The 27418-nt window shown below is 41.1% G+C and overlaps 1 protein-coding gene across 1 annotated transcript; it reads right to left on the bottom strand.

Moving 5' to 3' along the window:
• On the bottom strand, positions 1–27402 carry commd10 (COMM domain containing 10). Its single transcript, XM_049763650.1, has 7 exons — positions 27243–27402; positions 26491–26581; positions 26282–26392; positions 25866–26021; positions 24664–24774; positions 372–431; positions 1–270 (listed from the first exon to the last, which is right to left on the bottom strand). Exons 1-7 carry the CDS (start codon positions 27269–27271, stop codon positions 232–234), a joined length of 597 nt encoding a protein of 198 aa, XP_049619607.1. The 5' UTR covers positions 27272–27402; the 3' UTR covers positions 1–231.
• Positions 27403–27418: the final 16 nt, after the last annotated feature.

The following is a 27418-nucleotide window of genomic DNA, read 5'->3' as shown; positions in this document are numbered from 1 at the left end:
CACATTTGAGAAGTGTTTTATTGTCAAAACATCCAAAGTTACATTACTAAAACAGTTCAGCTATGAAAATACACCACGTAATTCTTGAATGACAAAAAGGTGTGTTCCATTCATGGACTGTCTTCTTTTTCTTGCAATTTTGAGATGTGAACAAGACACTCAAGTGTGTATTTGTGCGTGTGTGTGTGTGTTTGTGTGTGTGTGTGTGTTTGCAGCCATGGTTTACAATGATCAAGTCAGGGAATCCAGTTGGCCTTGTACAATTTCAAGCTGTAAGAAAGAAGAGGTTGAGTAAGGGGGGGGCTGACATGCATCACACACACACACGCACACACACACAAATACACACACCAACTGAGATAAACACTGACCTTGTTGTAGAACTCAAGCAGCTCCTGGTGGTTAAACTCAACAAAGACATTTTCCGGAACCTTGGGAGAGAGGAAGGACACAGTGAGGACACGCAACAAAAAGATGTTATAAGTAATAAGTCATACGATTGGACTATCTTGTGCGGTCTTCTGGCGCTTTCCGTAAAATCCCTCATTTATTATTCCTGCACTCTGGTCGACGTGTGCTTGCCTCCAACTCGTCATCTATCAGCGTGATTAAAAATACGTGGTCAGCTGAGCCAAAAGCCATCCCATTTGGAACGCTGTTTCTGCTTTGGGTTCAAAATACCAGAGGCACTTACAGTAGTGCTTGTGAAAAAGTACAGTTTTTAACCCTGGGTATAAAAAGTCTACACACCCCTGTTAAAAAAAAAAAAAATTCAAGCATGAATGTAACCTACTATAAACTGCAAAATTCAATTGAAAAACATAAAATATTTTAGAGAGGGTAAGTAAAAATAAAATACTAGGATAATATAATTGCACAAGTGTGCACACCCTCTTATAGGATTTTTATATCCACTGTCCAGGTAAAATCTGACATTTGACATTGATAATACCAATAAATAACCAAAACTTTACATAGTGAAAAAGTATAAAAATCATTACGGCTGTTATTTTTTTCCAATACAAAATAAAATAGAAATAAAACATCATATTGTTTGACTGAGGTTTTTTATCAGAAAACAGGTGGTTTTAAATATAAAACAAACAAAATGCACATGTGGCAAAATCTGCAGGTCATAATTTGAGAGAGACAATTATTTTCTGAGTGAGCAATACCTAAGGTTTAAAACTACCCATAAAGCATATTACTTGCCCCCTAGTGAAACCTGTTTTCCTGCAGACAGTAAAAGAGCCTTCCTTAATGGAGGTAACTAAGGGCGACCATCAGTGAGCTGTCATCATTGCACCATCAGAATTGAAGGCTGGAAAAAAAAAAAAAAAAAAGTCTACCATCTGGATAAATGTGACACACTCTTTCTCGTTCCTGTCAAAGAAGCTTAGAAAGGTGCGACTCGTATCGTACAGACCGTGAGGGCCTGACAACAAAATGCTGGCCAGTCAACAAGAGTGGGCAAAAAACGAGAAAGGAAAAATTGCTTAAAGTCACAAAAAGCCTCCGCAACAACTGTCACTACTTATACTTTGCAAGCTTGGAGACCAAACATGACTTGTGGCCTTGAAACTCACTGAGGTGGCCGGTTGGGTGCTGGGAGATGGCGTGTCACCACAAATAAATGGCAAAGATATTAATTAGAGGCAATGTCAAAAGTTCATAAAGAAGTGTGCATGGGGGAGGAAATGCTATCTCTTTATCAACCCCCCTCCCCTCCCCTCCAACCCTTTCTTGCCTGCATAGCAGAGGGAAAATGTAGGACATGGTTGAATTAAGCGATTGCTGAGGGAGCGCCGCGAGGACAGCCGCCGTAACGCTACTTGTTCATTTGTTGTGTCGTTGCGCATGACTCAACTTGGAAAAATGACATCGGCGAGGCGGTGCGAGCGCTGATATTGATTTTTTTTTGTTTTTTTGTTACATTGATGAAGAGAGAAACACAGTTTGGGTTCATGGTGTGACATCACAAAATGCAGTTAGCACAAATAGGATCTGAAAATCATCTGACACACTTACAGGTGAGGAGTTTGAAGAGAACAGACGTGTGTGTGTGTGTGCGTGTGTTTGGCCCGTCTTGTCGTTCCTCAAGGGCTGGGATTTTGCCAAGGAGGAACGCAACAAGGCGCTGACAGATCTAGGCTAACACTAATGGGGATAGAACGCATCACGCTTATCATCAGCCCTTGACTACCGGTTACGCACACGCATGCATCACATGGCGCCACACTGACTTGCATGCATTTTTTTTTCCGGAGATTGTCTCTTATTATACGACCATCCAGTATAATGGTCGTCAGGGATAACGATAACATCGCAAAACTCGATCGGTCAGTAAAATAGTTAGTCATGAATCCAAACAAATGGGTCACTTTATTTGTTAAAGTTGCGTGGAGACGATGTGATCCCTGAGAATTGGAAAGACGACGGAATGAAAAGCAGAAAGAAGACAGGATGATCATCATTAATTCACTTGGATCCGGTGTTGCCAACACGCCGGGAAATATGTAGGTTACATGCAGAGGGAAATCCCAGCACATTCGAGAGCATAAACTAACAGAAGGAAAAACAAACTTTCAAAAAGAAAGAAAACATTTGGACCATTCCATCATTCCGTAAACACGCATGACAACATATTCATTGGATGGTGCTGACTTTAAGCCCGGAAGAAACATCTAGACAGTGAACGGGATGAAAGAACAGGAAGACGGGCAAACTTTCATCCTTTCTACTGTCAACACAATCACACCCTGGGACACGCTTTTCCTTTTCCTGACAACTTTGAACCAGGACACATTTATGATGTGTCTTCTGGATTGTACATTAAGACCGCTTGTAGATTTGAATGGAACCTACAGTTTCAACTTATGCCGGAAAAGTTCCATCCAAAAATAATCGACTACATTCGGTATCGCAAAAAAAAAAAAAAAATGGCGACACAAAGGACTTTTATTTTTTGTGACTTTTTTTTATTTTTCAGCCCACATTAATTCACACATTGTTGAGAAAACACTGCAGCTATATTTTGTGTTTCTTTTGCAGTATGTTTAGTTTTCCCATGACCTCCTGAGCCTGAGTCAAAACGCCTGAAAAAAAAATCAATACAAAAAAGGCCTGTAGGGCCACACGGGTTGTTGCTGAAAGGACCCTGCCACAAAAAAAACTGTGTCCTCATCCTCAGCGTTGTGTTGGAGCCATCACAAATGACAGAGACGGAACCTCAAAACGTCAGGAATTCACTGAAAGCCTGTCGACAAGAACAAATGAAGCCTGTCTAGGCCAAACACAGCCAAGTGTCGATCAAGCTTCGTATTTAAAAAAACACAACCAGAAGGATTCGAACGTAATGAAGATTTTGCCAAATTTTCCGTGATAATATTTGAGATGAGATATAAAGAGCCGTGTATCTCCCCAATATTTTCATTTGCAAAAAACATCTGGGAATAAATTGTCTTTGAAGAGTCAATCTCTGAAAATTCTTCATCCCTCTTCGATTTCTTCCTTTTCTTTTTTCACAGCTTCCTTTGAAGTCTGTCTAAACGCAAGCACAACAGGAAGCAAACTAGAGTTGAGAAGCTTAGAGGTGGTGAGTGTAAGCCGAAATACGTCGACAGAGACGGAGATTATTTTGACAACAGTGGAAAGGGGAAAAACAAGGAGGACAAAACATCACTTAAAGGTTTGCGTGGATTTGTTGCGTGAGGGAGCGGACAAGCTGGGTCAAGGCGGGCAGTTTCTCGGCCTAACATGATGAACGCATTCTTGAGAACAAACAGACACCTCCATAACTGTAAAACATAAAAGGCTGCCCGGGTATTTTAACACAGGCAGCCAGTGGCGTACACAAATTGGAAAAGAAACTGTAGATAGGGCCATAGAAACCATTTTAAAAGTAGGCGGGGCAAATTGTAGCCTGGAGGGAATAGTGATTAGTAATCAATGAATCAACAAATTAAGGTTAATTATTTTTCATCATTTATTAATTGCTTCAAATAAAACAGTTGTTTTTAGTTTGGGAAAAAAAAAATCATCAAAATTAAATTACAAATATTAAAATAAAATGTACCACAATTTTTTGCCTACTATTTAACATATTGGTAATCCACACACACCTGCAATGACCTCCCTCCCGTCACACACGACACGCAATTTCACAATAACTGCCCGCAGGCTGCCCTAACATGATGGGCGGTCTTGCTTTTACTTCAAGGTGCTTGTGCTTCGCTCTACCTCCTCCATCCTCCCCACAATGGCAGCGAATGATTGTATTGCTTCATCGGTGCAGCTTTGCCTCACCTCATGCATTAAGTGACAGGTTGTTTTAACAAGACCATCATTGAGCTGTCCATCCACAAGCCAGCTGTGCTCTGACACTTTGGCGTCAGCTTTGCCTGCAACCACCCGCTTGCCTCGCTCCCGCATGAATACAGCCAACCAATTAGTGGAAAAACAGGGCATATGTCTACATGCTGGGGGGGGGGGGGGGGGAGGCAAGAGCATAGAAAACAACAACAAACCTGAAAGTGAGCTAGCATGTGGATAGGAGATGGGCGCACATTCCACTTCGAGGATGGATGCTTTTTATTTGTATGCATGAGCAAACTTTTTCCTCTGCAGAAGTGGCTCAAGAGGTGGCAACCATGATCTAAACAAATCACATCCTCTTATTTGTCTACTGGTTTTGTCAGCCAGGGGATGAGGTCACCTGCCCATTTGGAGCATGTCCATCATTTGCTTATGTGCACGTGTACTATGAAATAATCACCTGCCATATTTAAAAACCCACCACATCCTGTTTGGAGGTTAGGAACAAAGGAATCATGACTCGTGTTTCCCGACATTGCCACATCCGTCCGGCAAGGATCGGTTTACAGATGACCAGATATGATGCATCGGGACATACATTTTAGCGGATCTATCCTTCCTGAGACATTTTGTGACGATTAGCGAGAAGATTTTGGGGATGACTGGACTGGATTACAATATCGATTGATAGTTCGGAGGTCACGCATGGCTAAGTCCTTCTTCTCCTCGAGCTTAACGTAGTAAAGACACGTGTCAGTGGTCTCGTCTGGGTCAGCTCTTTAGGTTTCCCAGTTAATAAAATAAAAGAAGAATAAGGAATCATATGTACTTCCCAACAAAGAGTGTGGTTGTTTCATTATCAAGTCTTCACTCTCCATCTTACACATAGAGCTGACTGTCACTAGGTAGGCAAGGGTGGGATTTTCACACGCCTCGTTCCCCATTCACTACAGTACACAGCATGACAGCAGGACACACACACAAGCACACACACACAAAGCCAGGAATTGTCTGCACTCCATGGGCCACTCGCAACAAGAATGGCAGAACGACACAAAGCCGAAGATGCAGATACATGCACAGGCTGCCTCCAGGCATGCATTAACAACATTCAGAGGTTTTTTTTTTTTTTTTTTTCCCCTCCTCCTGATGGACAGCAGTAGCCACCTCGCTAAGTCATTGTCTGTATGAGGCTTACAATTAGAACAAACACAAAATGGCTATTCGGAAGGCATTTTTGTGACATTTGGAGAAGTTATTCATTAACAGCCATCGGGGGCAGCAATCAGGCTTGTAAAAGCCACCCAGTGTTCTATTATGACAAGAATGTGATTATTACAGTTGGTATAATTTCAGAAAATTTATGCAGTCGGGTCTTCTAAATTTGCTCTTTTGATGGTTGATAATGTGCTTATGCATACAGAATTACAGACGGCGAATACATCACCATTAGTTCATTATATTGAGGATAATATAATGCATCATGTGATGCCCCCCCCCTCCGTTCACCCTTCAATCACCCTCATGGGAAACTACCCTCCTTCCCAAAGGATATATGACAGCTCCTCAACTTTTCCCCTCCTTCCTGTGGTCAAAAGTTGAATAGAAACCGAGTCCCGGGCTCATCATCCATCCAGCCAGCTCGTCCGCAATGCGTCATTTGACAAATGCTGTGGGTAAACGTTTGCAAGTGGCAACAAGCCTCCACTGATAACTTGAAAACCTCTGTGGGACTTCTTATGACACACTTTGCCTCCAGAAACTCTGGAAATAGGAACATTATCATTGGAATGGTTTAATAATACAATTTCTTAATCTTTTATAGATTAAGAGAAAATGAAATACGGCGTAGGCTATATTCACCACTTTGTGACGCAGGACCTTATGATTTTTTCTTTTTGGGGGGACCTGACACAGCTAGTAATCATCACGATAATGATGTTAGATTTAAAATCATCAATCCATCCATTTTTCGACAGTCCCTATTCGGCTGGTGTCCCTGGATAGTCATACTGATTAATGTCAGAAAAAGGTCAAACCTATTAAGAATTCGCAAACACCATCAACCTAATCTTGACAGTATTGTTATGTATTATTTAATTTGTGGCAGATTGCTTTGTTCAACAAATATCGCGCTGATGGACTGCTTTGGAAATGTGCAACAAAAGCCTCCCCTAAGTCTTTAAATCCAAGCAGAACCTTTAAGACGACGTCAGACAAGACTCAGGCATGTTTTCATCATCTAAAAGGGAATCATGAGATTTCAGCCCCAGCAAGAAATTTAGTGTGAGCTGCAAATTGCAAGAAAAACTTTGAGCTAGGTCCCTCTCAGCTTACATAAGTCCCCCTCGTATTACACGCCTTTAACTCTAGTTAAACTTGTTTAATCCAGAATCGCAGCTTTTTAAATTTGGAGAAGTGCATTTTAGTCCCTCACTCGAGTGTTTTGAAGACTATGTGCAAATCCTGGTTTTCAATTAAATGACTCTTCAGCACCAGCTTCGATATGGATGCAGACTGCCTTCCATCCTCAAGTGCCTGCCTGCCTTGCCTTGCCTTCCTGGTGTTTGTGTACAAACCTTAAGGAAGGATGATGAGTGCAAATCAGGTGATGGGAAACATGGAAGAAGTCAAACCATTAGCAATTTAATTTCAAGAGTGAAGCAAGAGAGAGTCAGCCGCTACCCACCGCCACTGCTTCATATTTAGGTCAGGCTGAGAGGGGGATTTGGGTGATAGTCTGAATAAAATATTTTTAAAAAATCAGTTCTTATATAAATCGTGGGAGCAAATCATACCAAAGGGTGTCCCACAAATCAGGTATACTGAAATGGTATAGGAGAAAAAAAAAAATACCATCTCAACAATTGCCACATATTACTTAATTTACATAATTACCTTCGGACAGTCACATGCCCTCTTTGGCCACTTTGCTACTTTTTAGCACAAGAAACGTTCCGAATCTGAAAAGGAACCAGACCTCTTCCCCCCCACCTCGTGCCATGTACTCGTCATTACCATGTTTGTTTATCTGCTCTTCTTCATCCCTCAAAGGAACTACCCGGCCTTGTTAAAGTGGGAGACTAGCAGAACTTTAAAAGTGAAACTAAGGCATACATTTCAGGCAGGGGTCCCAGAACGATGCATGATAGCGAGCTATTTCCATAATGGTAGCTTAACAGGCGCTAGCCAGCGGAGTGAGGGGCGCGCCGCCCTCATTAAGGCACTCGCTGAGGAACAGATTAGCGTGTCATTAACATACAGCGAGAAGAGGGGAAAATAACCGCTCTCTATTTCACAGTCTAAAAAGCTGCCACAGACAAGAGTTAGAGATAAGTAGCAGGCGACTGATGGACTCATTCTCAGGGAAGATTTAAAAAAATTAAAAAAACAATGTAGAGTGTAAAATTGGCAAGTAATTCATTGTGATTGTTTCAGATTATAAATATTCTGGACATACTTGCACCTTTGTCTGCCCTCATTTTATGTGCTTGCTGCTAATTCCAGCTCGACATTCCCATTGGCTACACTGTGATTTGCTGCAATATGAAGTAGCCTCTTTATTATACCTGCACTGGCAAAATGAGACGAGCAGACTTTTCAGTTTGCCAGGAGCAGGTAGAAGAAAACCACGGTTGGATCTCAAATAGACAGGATGTGTGTGTGTGATCAAACTGGTAGTAAATTGTGTTGGGGAGGTGTCAAGCTAGTATTCTACTCAACGGTACCTTAATATATTTGAAATTTTGGAATACATTTATTGCCATAATTTGGAGTCGTGAGACGTAATGAATAAATCTTTGAAGTGTCTCGAATTTATTTCAGATTGTCCTCAAGGCTTTACACAATGCTTTCTTAATTGGACTACAAACAAATATTTCATTAAGGACAAAAGAAGAAAGTGTCTTGACTACAAATAAAATAGAAACTAACTTTACGCTCTTCCACCCTCTTTATGAAATGTCTAGACATTATAATGAGCCAATCAAAATTCCATAGGATTCCTAATCGCTTCACTCACTGCTATTAAATCCAGTAGTTGCAAAACGGATCACATTAAATCCTATTCTTTCTGCCACCATCCGACAGGAACAAGCAGATATCACACCTTAAAATGAGGGATGCTTACATAAAGCTTGGCTGGTTTATTAACTCCACAGTGCATCCCTCGGGCTCTCCACTGAGAAATGACAAATACTCCAAATTCATAGAAAAGAATATCGGTGTGAAGTGAAGCTTAATGATGCCACGACTTTAAAAAAAACAATAATAATAATCCAGTTTGCTCACCGCTGACTCCTCAAGCTTTTGATCTGAAGGAAGAGTCCAAGTCCAACTTGTAATTGGGTGACGGCTACAAATCATTAGTAATAGACTCAACCTCGACGAAATGCTGTTTGCCCTAGTTTTAGCCCTCGCTAACTAGAATTCAGCTCATCACGCACCAGATTTACACGACAGAAACTAACGGGGAACACTTGCTAAGCAGCGATGTTCTAGTAAAAGCAAAGCCACAGATGGGCTTCAATAACAAATGACCCATAAAGGAAGGTCCATTGCTTGCAGGGAGACGAGAACACTGAGTCGCAGAATAATGGGCCCCAACTGTGCTGTGAGGTGTCGTTACATGAGAAAGCATCACCTCCACTCAGCCAGAAGTCTATCTAGCTGAAAATTGAGATCAAGCACATTTTGGGGAGAAATAAAGTCTAAGTAGTTTGCCATTTCACTTTGTTTCAGCCCACTAAAACCTTGGAAAGGTTTGTATATAAGATGATGCAGATTGTTAAAGTTCGACTAAATATTGATGGAGATGATTGGTCGTTATTAAATGTGACAAGTATTTTGATTTATGACTGAATGTGATTTTGATCCATCCCAACAAAGTCACATCACAAATAGACGATTGGAAGAGACTTGCTACCTGCGTGCTAAAAAGCAAGCCATTCCTGAAATAACATCCATTCGTGCTGTGTAACATCATAGACAAAATTCATCCCAGTGGAATAGCCTAGATCCCGTTTCCCTCTTTCAACATCTCACTGAAGGGAAAAAAAAAACCTGATATGATAGCTGTGATTATACTTTATCCTTGACGCGTGAAAAAGTAAACAAAGTGAGAAAGGGAGGCGGGGGGGGTGAAGAAGCTTCAGGTGTCAGCCATTTTCCACTGCTTGTCTTTTATCCAAAACAAACGTCTTCACCATTGGCCTCAACCAGAGCCTTCAACCGTCCATCAACCGGCACGCCTTTATCGTCACGTAAACATACCACTCGCCATCTGTCATATCCACAATACACACAGGTTACACTAAAAATGTGTTTTTATTTCGTTCATAAAGTCCCGGACACACAGAGCAACAAAAACTTTTGCCAAACACTAAAATGGTAGTTGAGTAGTATGGATGTGACACGTTCATGTCACCTTGAAGCCTTTGCGTTTCTTCTAAATCCAAGATGGCTCCCAAGATTAAGCCTTACCCTCAATTTAAGACACGAGGAAGCCCAGAATAGGGAAATGTCTGCGAAAGGCTTTCCGGTGTTTCAATTCAAGGTTGTGCGGCGTGTCTCTCAAAAATTGATGACTTCTGTGGGCTTAAGTGCGGCGGTGGAGGAGATGCGATTCCACATTGAACTTTGACATCAAACCGAGTAATTAAGTGTGGCGCCGTTGCTTTAAGGCCGACAGTGTTGCGAGGGAGGCAAAGGCAAAAACGATATCCAGCGTGACAAGTTTAGGAGGCAAAATGGAGCCATCTCATTCGGGATAGTCTAGAATTTTTAAATTGAGAAAGCAAAACAGCCACCGGCGTGACTGAAATGCGCCTTCAGACAGCTTAAACTGAATTTCAATCCTGCCGACAAAGATTAACCCCTTAAAAGCATTTTGTGTATGCGTTTAATTGTCTTCCCTTTGAGGGCTTCCCCCATCCCAGCCGTGACTAAAAGGATTGTGAAGATTTTTAATGTAATGGCAGAAAAAGAAAGTGTCGGGTTTGGAGCAACGCCCAACTGGGGGTGATGAGTTTTATTTTTAACCTCCTCATCAGTGCCACTATACCTTCTTTCAGTTTTTTGTTTCCTCCCCCCCTCCTCTCCCACTCTCTTTGTTCCGCTCTCCATGTGTCTTTTGAGCGGCTTCAGAGCCCGGGTGTCTTATCGAGGCTCCCCAGGTCTACGACGAGGCTGGCGAAACGGTGCAGCGTAAACCCGGCTCGCCGCTATCAGCCCGGCGGCAGTCACAATGAGGCCGACACGCATATCCAAGCGAACGCCCCGCTTTATAAGCCTCACGCTAAAGTCTGCTTTAGAGTGAAGTCATTTTCCTACAAAGCTTCTGCTGGTATATAAACTGTGCTGAACAAATATACTTCAGCAAAACTGTCACGAAGGATCATTGAGATTGGGTTGAATTTACAAGATGGAATTTTTTTTTTTTGTTTAATTAAATCTGTGTTCTACTGACAAAGTGACTGTAAGGAATAAATGAGGCACGACGCATGTTCCCGGTTGTTTTTCTTTTGCTGCGGCATTTATCACCTCAGACAAAGGTTTCCCTGACAAAATTGCGATTGCGCTTATCACTTTCGGGCAGTTTATAATTTGCAATGAGTCACATTAGGAGGAAAAATACGGGCCAGACACAGACAGAGCGAGAGAGACAAAACATGCAAAGACATGCAGGCTGTTGACAACTTCAAGCTCGGTCGGTGCGATGGCTAGATTGGCTATCGGCAGAACCGCCTCGGTCGCCCAGGGAGCCAACATACACAAACAAATGAGGTGGAAGAAAATATTCTGATATTTTAGAGGAATAGTCGAGAGGAGAATGGAGAGAGATTTGCATAGCTCGACTTGCTGTTTCAATCGCTACTTGCCTCTTTGGATTTAAAGCTATATTATTTGTTGTTATTGTTGTTAAGGCTACTTCTCCTGTTCTTAATGTTTTTCTTCAGATTCAGAAAACATTATATTCATCATGTCTTCTTGATTTCTTCTGTGCCACACCAAGGGTTATTATTTTTTAAATTTCGACTTATTTCCATGCAAAGTGCTAATGAAAGGATATGTTTGAAATTACCAACAAGGATCCATGTTCATACATACTGGCTTAAGTGATTCAGACAATTACACTATTTTACGAGGAGTTAAAGCCCCGGATAGATGAAGAAAAACGACGCCTACATAAACAAGTGGGATCTGACGCTTCTCCTAAAGAACAATCAGGATCATTTCTCCACACCCACAACCATTGGCGCATTGTGTCCAATGTGACAAGCTGTCATCTTCCGCCATTGTGCCGTGTGTACTGCTTCCAAGTGGAAAAAAGCACGTTGCTTTGTGTAGAATAGCAAAGAGCTATGGGAGCCTAATCTCCACCATTGGCCATCATTTGAACAAAAATATCTGAAACAGATTCAAAAATGAACTGAGAGACTCAGGCTTGCATCCTCAACGGTCTTTTCATGACAAATCCAAAATAAAAACAAAAAAAGCCTGTAGCTTGTGCGCTGAGGTTTTCATCTTATTTGGTTAGCAACACATTATTGAAAATAAAAATGAATATAAACGTTAAGGAGTCGAGACAGTGCTAAGTCACAGCCGGGGGGTGATGTAGATGGCGGTGAGATGCACTTTTTACAACAGTGCATGTGTGTATGTGAGGAGCATCATTAGAGGAAGGTCAATGTGACTTTATCAACACACCTTCATAAATAATTTACAACTACACAGAAATTAGACTTTGTAATTAAATCGCTCGGCGGAGTCGCGGCTGTATTTGCATGTTTGTACCTGCGCCTATCACGCGCTTGTGTGTCTACAAGCGTGAGCATTTGTATAATCTCTAATTAGCAGCACAAGAAGAACTGCGGCTATTACGCCGTTGCATTATGCAGAGCTGGAGATGGCAAGAGGCAACAAGGGGCTCAAACTCTCTTTGGATGGTGATGTGTTGTGCGGAGTGCGCAGGCAACAACCAAAGTGAATGCATGGAAACAAATAGTAGGAAATCAAATTGGCGCATGCTTCTATTCAAGTTTCATCGCAACTCTTCCTCCGTGTCGCTCGAGTCACGTTCCACCTTGCCATTTCCAATCAATGGCATAGCCTCAAACAGAACGTGGCATTTGGCCCCACCGCTAATGACATTTGGGCGTTACCAAAAGGGACACTCCAATTAGAAGAAATGCGCCTTTGTAGAGGAAGCTGCTATGGACAAACCTTTACTCCACCCTGCAAATTTTGTGATGAATTATTGAAAAGGGCAAAAGCCTGAGCTCCTTGATGAGGCTGGCACATTTGGCTGTCAGAATGGGGGAAATGACAGGTGGAGCGGTTTAAGGGCAATGCTATCTCAGCAACTCGGAGCAGAGCTGATTCAGAAGCTCCAGCTTAGTGGATGGTTGGGGAGAGTGCAATTTTTTTAGATGGAATCATCTTAAAAAAAAAAAAAAAAAAAAATGTGGGCGACTGAGGTTGGACCCTGGACGATTTTAAAACTTACTGTCAATGTGGCGCCACTGTCTGATAGACTCAAATTTATTTATTTATTTATTTATTTATTGATTTTTGTTTGTGTATTCATTACTTTTTAATTTATTTATTTGTTCATTCATTCTTTATTCATTCATTAATTTATTACGTTTTTATTTATTGATCTATTATTCATTCGTTCATTGCTTTTTTAATTTACTTATTTATTTATTCGTTCATTCATTCCTTTTTTATTTATGTATTTATTCATTCATTCATTCATTCATTTGATTCACCGGACATTATGTATCTGATTGACCTCAAATATCCTTCCCAAAATGGAGTGGACAGCTAAACGGGCATCCCTGAGCGTTGATTGAAGCTGATTATGACAGAATAGTGGCACTGGTTTCCCTTCTATCAAGCTCCCGGGACCCGTGACCCATCTATTGAGTGTTTAAAAGGGCAAATTTTCAAAAGAGTGACTGTCACTTTGACAAGCTCTCACCTTGTGCTTTAGCAGTCTCACTCTATTATTCATAGCAGACAAGAAAACTTTTTCAAAAGATTACTGACAAAAAAAAAATGTAGCTTCCTGACAATGTCACGATGGGATTGACGTACAAGGAGACCAAATAGTACATTACACAAATGTGAAGCGTTCAATCTTCTTAAGGGTTCTCACAGTAATCTGTAAAATGTAAGACTCAACCAGAACCATCTTTCGAGAAGAATAAATACAGGGCATGATCCAAAGAGCAACAAGTCATCGTGCAAAGAGAATACATGACCAGAAATCTGTGTGTACTCGTGGATATGAGGGAAAGAGGGAGGCTAGAGCGAGCTTGCAATCGTCCTTGTTTCAAAAAGTCAGGAAGCCGTCTGTTCAAAGTCTTCATATTTGGCAGAGCTATTTTGACAGTGCACAAGTACAGACAGCCTTCAGAAACAGCTCAAAGTGCTGGAATAACCAAAAAGAAACACTTTTGTAGTTAGGGGAAATCACATACCAGGCCCAAATGGTCAAATAAATTTCCACGCAAGCCCAAAACGACAACTGCAATTACCTTGAGGAACTACTTACACTGCCCAAAATGCTGTTTCTTGTCAAACTCAAGTTCCAAGTAACAACAAGGGAGACAGATTCATTCCTCCCTCTCGTGCATGCCATCTCTCATCCCCCTACGTGGTATTTTGCCCAAACACGTCAACGCCTCAGATAATCTCCAACTGGCCTCCCTCGCCATCAAGGCTGCTGCACCTGCTAGGAGGAAGCATTGATTCTGGCTTTGAAAGCGATGTGCTCCTCCAACGTCTACATTCTTCTTGCTTGTTAGAACTTCATCTTTAACTGGTAGAAAGTCAGGTTAAGAAATAAATCAACACCAACGCGGTGACCTCGCATTGACATGCCTGCCTTGTGTTCCCTGCGTGATGCCCATCAAATATTTATAAGACATGACTTTGGGGCTTTATTTTTTTTTACCCTTTGTTTCCAAAGTAAGTGCTTAAAATACTACTTGTTTTATAGTCTACAAACGGTTCCATCTTACTGCTGTAAATTTGATTCCAAACGACAATAAATAGTAAACATCCTCGAATATTGGACACCCAACAAGAGATTTGTAATTGCTCACGTCAGAAAATGATTTTTTGTTTTTTTAAAGTGATTTTATGGTCAGAAAAATCTGCAAAGAAATGGTAAAAAAAAAAGTCTAAGAGAGAAACTGTATATAGATACCAGAGTGTTACAACTTTAAATGAAAGTCCAATAAATATTCTTCTCCTATTCTAAAAATCTTCTTCTCACCACTTGAGGCCAATTCAAGATCATAAAACAGCAACAAAAAGCAAAAGACAATCCAACAAGCATCCAAACATTTTGTGAGGTATTTCTCAGACCTTGCCAGGCGAGACAGCAGTTCATCTTTTGTCTTAAATGCCAGAAGTCAGCCAAAGAAAAAGCAAAACGCAGAATAGACTCGTTGGATTTCGTGAGCCAGAAAATGTCCGACAAATTTCCTATGAATTTTGTATAACCTGAGGGCTGTTCAAACTTAAAAGTTCCCCTCTCTTTTGTTATAATAAAATTCATGAACATTCCAGAAAGGTTCATAAATATAATCTAACAAGTTGTACGTTAACAATAGAGCTCTTCATTTATGATTTCAAACATTTAGATTAAGCGTTTTTGTCAGTATCGCACAGCTAACCCGGTTTCCTTTCGCTCTCTTTACAACTATGACAGTGATGGAAGCGATAAGAGCCGTGTCTATTCTTGGAACTGTAATGGAAGGCTGTGCTTGGTTGGATGTGACAATGGAGATGATAACAAAAGTGCTTATTCCTCCTTTCCTTTATTATTAAGGAATCAGTCGCCGCGCAGAAGCTGGGCCAAGGCCCCGGCTAATGGGCTCGGAATATTACTCCTGCCACGGTGAGCGACAAGCGCCATTACTCAATTTGTACAGACATTAAAAGGAGCATCATTACATTTTAGAAAGTACCTACGATGTCGCCGCTGTACCAATCTGTGGTAGAATTTTCCGTTATCAACTAGCAGATGCTATTTTCTAGTCACTCCTATCACGGGTCGAAAGCAAAACAGATGACGCGTACTATCAGAAAAAAAACCAGCTGGATGATTTTCCGGCGTGCTTTATTATCATCACCTCTGAACCTTTTTTCTTTGAACGGGCTCCAGATTTAACACCTGGGCGACATTACGGAATAGGGGTGTGACTAGCAGGCCTTTTTAAGCTGACATTTATATCACGCTGTTTTTAACTGCAGGAGTGTTGTTGACACTTTTAAAGATGTGCAAAGAAAAGCGCAGAGGTGAAAAGTAATCATGTCCAAAACAAAGCAGAATTTCTTATATATATGTATATAAAAATATATATCATATATATCATATTTAATATATATCTCATGATTGGATTGATTAGATCGACTTTTAACACCACAAACAAATAAATAAATGGGAGGCGACCTGTTAATCTGGATTCCGGTGACACTGTACGAATTTGCGTGTGGGTTTCCTGTCATATTTAAGCGCCTTCACCAAAAATACTTTAGACAAAGAACATTGGAGTGTTCCACTTCTATCGAACACAAAGGAAGCGATACGGGTCCCAAAGCTTCAGTCGCAAAGCAAGCTACTGTGAGTTATCAGAGACTTTGATGGTGCAAACGAGAAAATGGACTGACAGGCGGGCTGACAGCTACATGAGGAACAAGCAAGAGTCTTGATGGCTTTCCTCTGACCTACATTATCAGGAAAAAAGACGAGCTGACAAGTAAACAGGCTTGAAAAGGACTCAACATTTAAACCTGTTGAGTTTCTTCTTCGTAGAACATCCACAAATGGAAATAAATGAAAGTCCTTCTCAGGCATTGTGTACCTGCCATGAGAACGTGATGCTGATTGGATTGCAGCGGGGACATGCTCTGCATGACGTGATGACATTAGGATTGTTTCACGGGTCTTGCTGTTCTGTCAAAAGGCTCCTTGGGGCCTCAGTTTCAACATTATTCTTATTAATTAATGTATCCTAATTATAACAGCATTCATAGTTAATGGAAAATGGCAACGTGACACAAACAACGATTGTCAAGGGCTTTATCCCTCCGTGCGATGCCTGCAGCAACAGAAAAGGAATTTTGCGCTTCTTCTATTGCTTTTGTTTATCCCGTTTTTAGATGATTAAAATGTAATAAACTATACTCCATGTTGCCACCATGAGCACTTTTCCAGACTTTCAAAACTAGTTTTGGAACCTTACTTGACAACTGTTTTTGTATGAGTGAGGTTGACTGCTACATTAGCATTAGCACACGAGCCAAACGATGACAAACAATATAGAAAATGGATTGATGGATTTTACAGTGTTAAAATTATTTCCACTCATGCATTATTACGAATGTTAAAAAGATCAAGTTTTTTCAGTAGAGTCCAAAAAAAAAAAAAAAATAAGTGGTTGGCAGAATGACCATATGATGAGAATCAATTTGTCATTATGTAAAAATGATTAACAATTTCACATTGTGGACATATAAAGATTATTTTATCTTATGTGTAGCATTCTGAAGAGCAAAAATTATTATATATTTTTAGTAATTGCTATTTCAGAGATGACAAGTTAATGACAGGTTGGAGGGTCCTTTCACTTTCACTATTCATGCGACCCAGGAAGATGTAATTCTCATTCCGCCTTTTCCTCAAAAGTAGTAATCATCAAAACAGAGTGCTCAAAAAGCAACGGAAGCTATTACATGGTGCAAAAAAAAAAACAAGAAATCATTCGAATGGGCAATTCAGTGTCACCACAGCAACATCGACAGCAAGTTAGATAGATTTCGGTGCAGTAAATAAAAGCTGAGGAAAGATCGGAAACTATCACTCTCCGAAATCTCTCGCAGAAACTTATAATGTGATGTTTCAAAAGTGTCTCCTAGAAAACAACAATAAAGCACAGTATGAGGCAATATCATGATTAAAAAAAGAAAAAAAACAATCACAGAAAAAAAAGACAGCGGGTGATTGACAAGTGGAGCCAGTGTGAGAAATGTCTGTAAATAGCCGAGTGTTTTCACATTGTTTGTTCACACCTCCCACACTTCCTTGAGAGAAGGTGCCAACACTGGCGAGAGACAAATCACATTAAGACCAAACAAATGACAAACCTATTAATCGGAATAACAGCATGACAGTGGAAATTAATGCTTGTGGATGAATCCTTTTGGATTTTTTTAAATGCTTTTTTTTTAATGGGCTATTTAAAAAAACTCAAAATTATCTTTTCTTGTTAAAATAAATGAAAATGCCATTCATCTGTTCCAGCTCACCAAACAATACCAACAAATACTAACTTTTTGTATTGCATTTGTATTGCTTAGCATTTTTGCCCACTCCATAAAAAAAAAAAAAACAGTAATTCTCTGTGGACCATTCAACAGAGGGAAGCAAATTTAGCTCCAACCTTCAAGAATGGACCATCACAAAAAGGGTATTCAAAAAAAAATAACAGCTTGGATATCTTGGGACCCTTTACAGTGAAAATCCCGAAAAGAAAACGTGTACTAAAGTGAACCGAAACCACCCGGTCGAAATATGCGGAAGATTTACAACAAATTCCAAAGTACCCCAGTGGGCTACAACGAGAGCTCTATCCAAATTCCATTTCTGAGACCCAGCAACAGATAAAACAGAGCAGACCTGCCAAAACTTTGTCGAAGTTCCTAAAAACACCACATTGACCTCTAAATCTGTTTTGCACAAAGTGGCTCTGTCAAACATTCATTTTATTAATGTGAGTCAAGTGTCTTTAGGGAAGGCCAAAGCGAGCCAGCAACTAGCAGCCCGAGCCCCAACTAGCAAATGGGTGTGCCAGGTTCTCACATAAGTGGCACTCGAGACATTCAGCGGAGGCTCGCATCTTGAAACAGTACATTTGAAATATATTGGCTTGGAGTGGGCGGGGCTGGGGGGGCTGTCATGGGCGACATCGTGGCTGCCCCGCACGAGTAACGGCTGCTATTCAAAACCGAGCCCCGTCGCGAGAACATCGCCAAGGCAGCCGGCCTATGCCCCCAAGGTATGTAGACACTGGCGCTTCCATACACAAGGAAGGAGTGGGAAGAATTTCAGGAGGCATGTCTTCCAGCGGCATGGCGACACACATTTAAATTTCTTCTCCATTTTGTCTTCTTGAGATTTGAATATTGCTGACAAAATGATGACTTTTCTATAAAGGTGGCAACATCCTTAAATAGGTCATGAATTTGGCCATAAACAGAAAGAAGCAGAATGTAGACTTGCTAACTGTTAGGGTTTTCAGGTTAGTTTGATCCTATGATTATGTTGGAATGTAGAATGTAATAATTAAATCAATCACGTCTGGCCCTCACAATGCAGAGTCTGTTTCCCACAATAGTGTAAAACACCCCCTGCTCTGATCTTATCAGAGGCCGGGGGTTCACCAAACCTGTCCACTCCCACCCCCACTCTGTTCCTCCTAATAAATATGCCCTTGCAGGGAGGAGACTTTTAGACTTCATTCGATAATCGCTGTTCAGACAGCGACGAATGGACTCTCCACCTGCAGGTGTCTAAAAGAACTTGCTTGTCTTCTGTTTGGTTCTTGCAAAATAAGTTGGAGTGAGCAAATCTCTAACACTAACTCCGCCCCCTCAACCTAAACAAGGACAAGCAGCATAGAAACGATCGACTATTATTTTTCTAGGCCATCACCTTCTGGGCCACCGTAGTCGTTTGTGACGTGAGCCAAAACAAGTTGTCGAGTCTGCTGGGTAATGAGCATATTTTGATGTGATATCTAAACATCATCAAAGAAGTTCAAGGAGGCACTGGTTGCAAAATGTGCTGGTTCACAGAGAGAAGAAGATTCTCGTCATCCAAAAGTGCATGCTTGATGACTCTGCTCTTTATGACCATGAGTTCAAGAAGAGGGGAAGCCCCCTAAGCTCAATTCCTTGATCTCATCCCAACACAAAGTTCACAATGACAAACTGATTTGATCAATATGGGAGTCAGAATCTGGTCAGTATAAAACTCGAGTGAACTATGTAGATAAAGTAAGCTTAGGATGTATCTAGCTTTATTTATATGCATTATTATTATGATATGTGCCATTAGGGGGCAGAAGGCATCTTTTATTTTTTGTGACGGCATATGTCGATCAGCCTTTCAGGGGAATGAATGGATTTGATTGGTGATTTGGCTCCATGCTTCGGCAATCAGAGCGCCTTGTTTCAGCCGCACCGCATTTCTCACGACTGCATAGTTCAGCCAAGAGCCGGGCTGCCTCTCTAAAATAAACGCCAGTGAAGAGCAGGAGGGGGGGGAACACGTTCACATTAGAAAAATGGAGTCTTAAGCACTCTCTTATCATCGCTACCGGCTACGGCAAAACGACACCCGTTTTTAGGGGGATTAATGATCACTTGACAAAGTGGGTGTCGACAAAACAGGTTGGATAGAAAACGTCTGCAGTGAAAATTTAAGAGCGACATTAAATCAATGAGATTTAAATGGAGCTGGCTTTGCGGGTTGACGCCGTTCTTACGTGGGTGTCGAGCGTTGTGCGGTGGATGCGCTCAACAACATCCAAACATCCCCAAATCCCTTTTGGAGAGGCCAAGGAATCTGCAAAGGGCACTGGCAGGAGAAAACACCAGAGGAGGTGAGAGGGGCCCGAATGGAAGGGGAGAGATCTACAGGGTCCGTATTAGGGAGAGAGAATCAATAGGTGCCCCCCGTGCTTGTAAAGAGAAGCCATGACATCATCGCATGGCAAAGAGCGAGGACTTGGGTGACAAGGAGCGCGGCGAGTCCACAGTCACCCATTCTGCTCTCGGGGCCCATCCGTTGGAGAGGATAAGAGCCCCGACAATGAGCTCCCCATGAATGGGATCGCAAATCCCACAGGAGGAAAAACAAATCACCAGTGGGAAACCGATGGAGAAAGAGACAGAGAGGGGAGAGACCCTCAAGGGGGAAGAAAAAAAAAAAAAAAGATGGGCGCACAAAGAAAGCAACAAAGCATTTAGGGACATGTAGAGCAAGGCAAGTGGAAGTTAAAAGAAAGCAGCCTTTGTCCCTCCTGGCTGGTGGGCGGCGTGGTGCGAAGGATTTTGAAAGTAGGAGCATTTACATCGCAGCGCCGCCATATATTGATCGAGCTGTGTAATCCCACGAAAAAGAACGTAAAGCCAGGATCTCCTCGGGAAGCCTTGTTTATCGGGACTACACGGTGAGGGCTCGTGGGAGGCACAAACTTGGCTTTACGTAAGCTTCGACTTGCGTTCAAAGCCAAGATGACGAGAGAGACGCGAGGCTTTGATGACATCAGCCCTCTCGCACAAGTCAAAAGGAGATGTTTAATTGCACCCCTCGTGACAAAAGTGCAAAACCTCGGTACGTGTGCTTGATGCAAGTCACAAACAACCCAAAAAAAAAGCATCCACTCCTGATTGCAGTAAGAACAAAAAAATATTTGAATCTTAAGGAGAAAACAGTCTTTCAAGTCTGATGCTTTGATAGCAAAAAAAGAAACTAAATCTAATTGGTGGGTTTATACTTCAGATGTCGGCTGGGGACAACTTGACACACAACTTTGAAATGAGAAATACCAAAAAAGAAGGATTAGAGAGAACATTCACTCACGACTAAACCAGAAACACAAGTAAGGCTTGCTTTATGATTTTTTTTTCAGTCTTGAATAATAATAATTTAAAAAAAATAAAGGGTAGAATGACACAAATGTGAGTGAATCAACAGCGGGCACTCAATTCTGAATCCATTATAATATGTTGAATGTATGAATGGGCACAATTTAGAGAAACATCAGGCGGCTGGATTTACTTTCGAGCACAACCTTTTAAAAACTACATATGAAGAAAAAAATTGGCAGTTAAAATACAGAATGAGAAATGGTTTGATTGGCGCGGAGTGCGTTCGACTCTTTAGCGCGTCTGCTGATGTAGAGCAGCACTTTCACTCTCTTTAAACGCCAATCAAAGTACAATGCTACAAAGAGGAATGTCAAAGTAAAAATCTAGGGGTGTGCGTCAATCCACAAAAGACGATTCAATACGATTCTCAATTCATGGTATCTGATACGATTCAACGATTCAATCTAAACCTTCACGATTTGATTCAGTTCATTCATCGGGATTATTTTTCAATTCAATAAGGCGGCTCATTTGTATTAATATGCAACAACAACAATAGCTAAACTATCCGAGTTAATTCAAAGAAACAACAAATGATCGGCAATTTCAACTAAATTAGATCTACATCTGTCAAAAAAAAAAGACGATTCGATATGTATTTCATTACTTGGGGCGTGATACGATTCAGATGAGAGGTGTTAAATGGCGGTTAATTGGAACGTAGCATGCGACAGCTACGTTAGCTCAGTAGCTTCAATTAGTCGTTCGATGAAGCACTGACTCGCACTGATGTGATAATGGGAGGCCGAAAAGGGAGACGGCCATTAAGGGAAGCCGCAGGGGTACTCGAGGCATTAAATTAATTTGTGTGGCGAACGTGAATTTAACTAAACCATCTCTTGTCGCCTTTGAGAGCCAGGTGTGTATCATTTTAAAGGTATTATTTGGAAAAATGAAGTAATGACACACCGGGTGAGTCATTTCCCACTGAGAGTTTCATTGTTTGTCATCAACGACTGTTTTTTTTTTTTTTTTTTTTCCCCTGCACGGATGTGACAGCACGCACAGAAAGGCAAACAAGAGTTTCTCATTAGAAAGGCAAATTTAACATTCTTTGTATACAGTTGAAATCACAAAGAGGACTTGGGGAATTTAGAATTATTCTTCTGACAAATTATTAATTGCTTTTTAGGGGGGGCATTAACGTGACTCCAAAAAAATGACCAATTTTTACAAGCTTGTGTATCCTTCGAGGATCGCAAACATGACTCGGCCCGCTAAAACTCACTTAAAGTTCAGAAAATAAATAGACCCTGACAGCAGTTTTAGCAAACTACACATAATTGGGTGGACACCCATCATAACAGTGCCCACTAAAAAGTCTCAGAGACCCATGGCTGAAATTTTTAAGTAGCCTGTTTGAACAAATTCCAAGACTCGCACAGACGACGATGGGCTTCGGCAGTAGATGGGCGGGGCTTAAACGCCACACAATTTTGGCCTACGGAATTTAATGTGGCGGGAGTCCAATGATTATTTTGAGGATTCGTGGGCCTTTTATCACAACTTGCAGCTTTATTTTGTTTATTTTTTGCTCATCATTGTGCCAAAAAAAACATCATTTACGGAATGGCAGTACAGCACAAACACCTACACAGAGGGAAAACAATTGTTTCTGTGTTTTTTTTTTTTTTTTTTATAATTTAGGCTTAATCCTTACATCGCATTGCTTTTGTGTTTCTTCTATAGCCAACAAATGCGAGCAGCATTCAAGCGCATTGAAGTGAACTAAAAGGGAAAAGTAGAAATGTTTGTAAAATGCTACACAGTCTAGCAAGCAAGTAGTGGGCACTAAATGTGTGTTTGTTTCTTCTAACAGCTTCTAAACAACGGCATGAAGCACACCTACATTTCAGATTTGTGTTTTAAGGTACATCCAGAGACAAGCGGCTGATGGATTTGTTTTGACAAAATGGAAAACGTCCCCCACAGTCATTGTTAGCAAGGCTTCATATTCAAATTCACTGCTCCCTAAACTGACTGCAACACATCCACAGGGAGATGTAAAAGAAGCCAGCACAAAACTTCCCCCATATTCCACCTTTTCCTTTCCATTCTGTCAGTTTCTTAACTGCATGATGATCTTGGCGTGGTTTTCTTATTCTTCACCAACTCTCAGACAACTTGAGGCTTTTTCTCGTCCCTCTACGTTAAAGCTTCAATGCAACAGGTGCCATGTTGCCAAATTCATATTCAAATGTCACAAGAAATTGTTTAATGATGGCTTCACTCAATACGTATTATTTTCTTTATGAGATAAAAATGGTTTCCCATGTACTGAAAGGGAGTCCATTAAAAAAAAAAAAAAAATCTCTTTGCGACATCTGCAGCTGTAAAGGATGTTTGGTGAAGGAGAAGTAAAGCACCTGGCATTTCTCCTCCGCCTCCTCCTTCTCCTCAGGGAGAGCGCTAATGAAGCAAGAGACTGGTCAGATGGCAGACCTCCAAACTTTCTCCGCACCAAGCAATCGATACCACACGGGCCGACATTATTTTACTCCCTCTTGTCCTATTTGTCTTCCCTGCGCTGTTTCGCAGTGTTCTCCAAGCTCTGCCAGAGTTAAAGCTCCTATTAAAGTACTATTTTATACCCATTTCCTCTTGTTTTGCAGTCTTCACTTTATTGGAGATAGCGGGGTGTTCAATTAGTGTGTACCACACAAAACAGTGAATTTTAAATGGCTCAAACAGAATGAACTTCATAGTGCTTAGTCCCAGAATGCTTTACCAACTGTGAGACAACAGCTCCCTCTGCAGAATCAAAAAGAAAAATCTTTTTTTTTTTCTTTTTTGCTGATTGCGCTTCACTTTAAAGGAGCGGTTTTTGAGCCCCCAGCTATCTCCTCCCACAAGGGGAGATGTGTAAGTGGATTTAAATAAATTAATACTTTCCTTACTAGCCTCGAGTAAACACTGCAAAAAAAAAAGGAAAGCTTACTAAATGTAAAACCCTGCTTCTCTCGCATCCACCAAAACATTGAAAAACCTACATATTTTTTTCTGTATCATGCGCCTATAGGCTCATATTTGAAGATACCCAACTTAATTCTGTGGTTAATCTGAGCTGGCATTCTCTATGGGAGGATAAAGAAGGAAAAAAGATGGAACAAGACAGTCCACGGAAATTAAACTGCTCTAGTTTAGACAAAGACACTAAATGCCATAAGGGGACTGATTTAAAACACAACACAAAATGTCTAATACCATTTTTTTTTTCCCCAGACTGATATTGGTACGAGTACTCAATTCTTGAGTAATCATCGACGCCGATACCAAATACCAATACCATAAGTACGTTTGATACATTTGTTTTATATTGTGTAGTCGGACATCAGGAGTTACACTCCTTAGCGTATATAAAACACATTAAAAGTTCTAAAATGGAAATACGTGCATCTATTTCGGTGCTACTTTACACACATCTGTGGCGGTTTCAGATAACAAACTCTCTGACCTCTGAACTTCACACAGATGTCTATCTACCTCTGGGTCAAAACAAACACCGGTGGGATTAAAGTCTATTAACCAAATAGGAGGGGCAGATGGGAAGAATGGAGAGATCATGGAAAGTGATGAATGATGTTGTCTAATTGCGTGGTTCTTGGTGTGCTTTCCCACCTGAGAGTCTTCATTGCGGAGGCCCAGTTGGAGTACGGCATTGGGGGACTTGAGTCTGGCCTGGCTGGACTGGGCCATCTGCAGGTTCAACTGCCAGCTGACAAAATCCAGCTGGGATCACAAAAACACATGGTGGACTAGTTTTCAGATTTAAAAAAAAAAAAACACATACCTTTTAAAATGTCAGCCAGTAACAATAATTACAGCTTTTCTTCTCTTTCTATGATGATTTAAAAGCCGAGTCATTTTTAATTCTTCACACTCCTTTAATCAACCAAACTCACGATATACAAGCGTGTATTATTGCTTCTTTTTCTAACATAAATTATCATTCAAGTTGGGCCTTGTGGGCTCAACCTCAGCGTTCACAATCTTCCTCTACTCTTCACTCCTCACGCAACACCGTGATAGATTCACAGGATCGAGTCAAGGCGCCGCAGTTAAGCCGTTTATGATGCAGTGAGAGGTCCTCATGATAAACTACGTGTGACTTATTGGTTCTGGATGCTTGTGCAGCATCACAGGACTGGCGCGAGGTAGGAAAGAGCTCCGCTTGGCACATTATTCACGCCAGGAACAAGATCCACATTAGCGTGAGTAATCGTCTGAACTTCTATTACTTTCCGTGTCGACATGCTGTGTATGGATCCTGAAATTGATTTCAAAATAAATATAATTAATTGAAATAAGAGAGGGATCTGAATTCTAATACAGTGGCTCATAAATAAACATAAGAAAAGCATTTGCACAGGGAAGAGGGTAATATATTTGTGCATGTCAGCGCTGCAGCATGTAACCAATACAAAAGCTGTGTAAAAATGTCTGCATTTGATAATTAAATAACTGTCAGGGGGGAATTTATTTATAATATTGGCATGCATTTGTTGTTGTAGTTTGAAACGGTTTAGAACTGCACTGAAGGCTGATTCAAATGCTTTGGTCATTCAGTGAAATGAAGCAGATGTAACTAAAACATGGCCGATAAGTGAAAAAGGGGTAATTGATGACTTTTAGAATTAATTCTGATTTGTAATTAAAATTGATGGGCTCCTAATTATTTCTACCATTGCATTTAATTGAAAGGGATGATAATTGTTTCTACGCTGAGCAAAGTGGTTTCTCACCCTAAGAGGGATTTTCTCCATAAAACATTTACTAACACAGCTGTTGTTTCTCAAAGTCAAAATGGTTATGGAGCTTACCTTCTTGGGGGCAAAGATATTGCGCTTTAGTCGGTCCACCAGCTCGGGGCCAGAGGTGGACCACGTTTGAGAGAAGGCCTCGGCCTTGTCGGGGTTCATGCTGATCCCCTGAAGCTGCTGCTTCAGAGAGGATGGCTTCACATTATGGTACACCGCCTAAATGGGAACCACATCGACAGTGCAACACTGAACCCTGCTGGACAAATTGGAACATTACATGTGTTGCCAAACTATTTAACAACGTTTTGCGGCTGAGCTTCATAAAATACTTCATTCTTTTAATATTTATCTAACTGGCTCATTGTTGTACGTTTTTAGACAGTGAATTATTATGAAGTGCTTCTTTTTGTGAAAATGCAAATACACATCCCAACAATTTATTATCACGGATGTGGTGAACCAGGCATCACACTCACTTGTTCGAGAACGAATGCGGACGTTTCCAGAACTAAGTTGAGAGCCTGTTTGTCCATCGAAAGGGCCGTTTGAAGTTTTTGTTCCTCCTCTTCGCTAAATGGTCGTTCTCCCTGCAAAGAAAAGCCAAAAGCCACTGCTTTAATCATTGCCTTTACTGATATCAAAGCCAGGTGTATTTTGACATGAATTCCAAATAAAGCTGACATACCTTCAGATGAAGCTTTTGGATGATGCGAGAGATCAATCTGGAGAACTTGTTCACATCTATGGCATTGATGAGAGTCACCGCTTCCTTGATGCTGTCAAGAACAAGGAAGAAACAAGTCTGGGTGTTATCAGGAGTGGTGTGCAGAGACTACCTTCTGAGCAAAGTCATTGAAGGAACAAAAAGTGACTATCCTGTGATGCAGGTGTGGGTCCTGTACACTATTTTAGAAAAAGAAAGCTGCAGCTTCATCAATGGATTTTACAATTTTAAGCGCATTTGCGATTATCTGATCTAAGATACGATACAACATAATTTTCCGGGGAAGAGCAGAGTTGGCAGGGATCATCAGCACTCCACTATCTGCCAGACTATGCCGTGCTGGTTTTAATTCAGTTTTAGACTATCGATTTGAGGGCAGTGTTAAGTGTAGTGCAGATGTTTAGATACCATGTTTCATGGCACGTTGGAGTGGTAAAGCAACAGGTATGTTTTCTTTCAAAACTTGAATGCTAACTACAACTATCAGCTCAGTGGCCTAGTGGGAGAGTGTCCGCCCTTAGACTGGAAAATTGTGGGTTCAAACCCCGGCCGGGTCAAACCAAAGACAATAAAAATGGGACCCTTCAAAACACGGCGATGGGTTAAATGCAGAGGACAAATTTCACCACACTCAGATGTGTGTGTGATGATTGGGAGTTTAACTTTTTAACGTAACAATTCAGATTCTGGAGTGTGAAAAAATAACAACAAACCTCTGTGTTTCTTTAATAATTGAAGCCATTGTATTTCCAGTAAGTGTGGGGGAAAAATCCAAAAGGAGTCAAAGCAGTCACAGCATCCTCAGTTTGTTGTCACTTCCATCTTCCGGGTGTCACATGACGCCTGGAAAGGCTGTCAACACTGCGCATGTACGCTTCAGGACCCGGAA

Source organism: Syngnathus scovelli, chromosome 3, assembly GCF_024217435.2.
Source record: "Syngnathus scovelli strain Florida chromosome 3, RoL_Ssco_1.2, whole genome shotgun sequence".
Classification (NCBI taxonomy): Eukaryota; Metazoa; Chordata; class Actinopteri; order Syngnathiformes; family Syngnathidae; genus Syngnathus; species Syngnathus scovelli.
The sequence above is the reverse complement of the archived record's forward strand: the minus strand, read 5'-3'. Positions and strand labels throughout refer to the sequence as shown.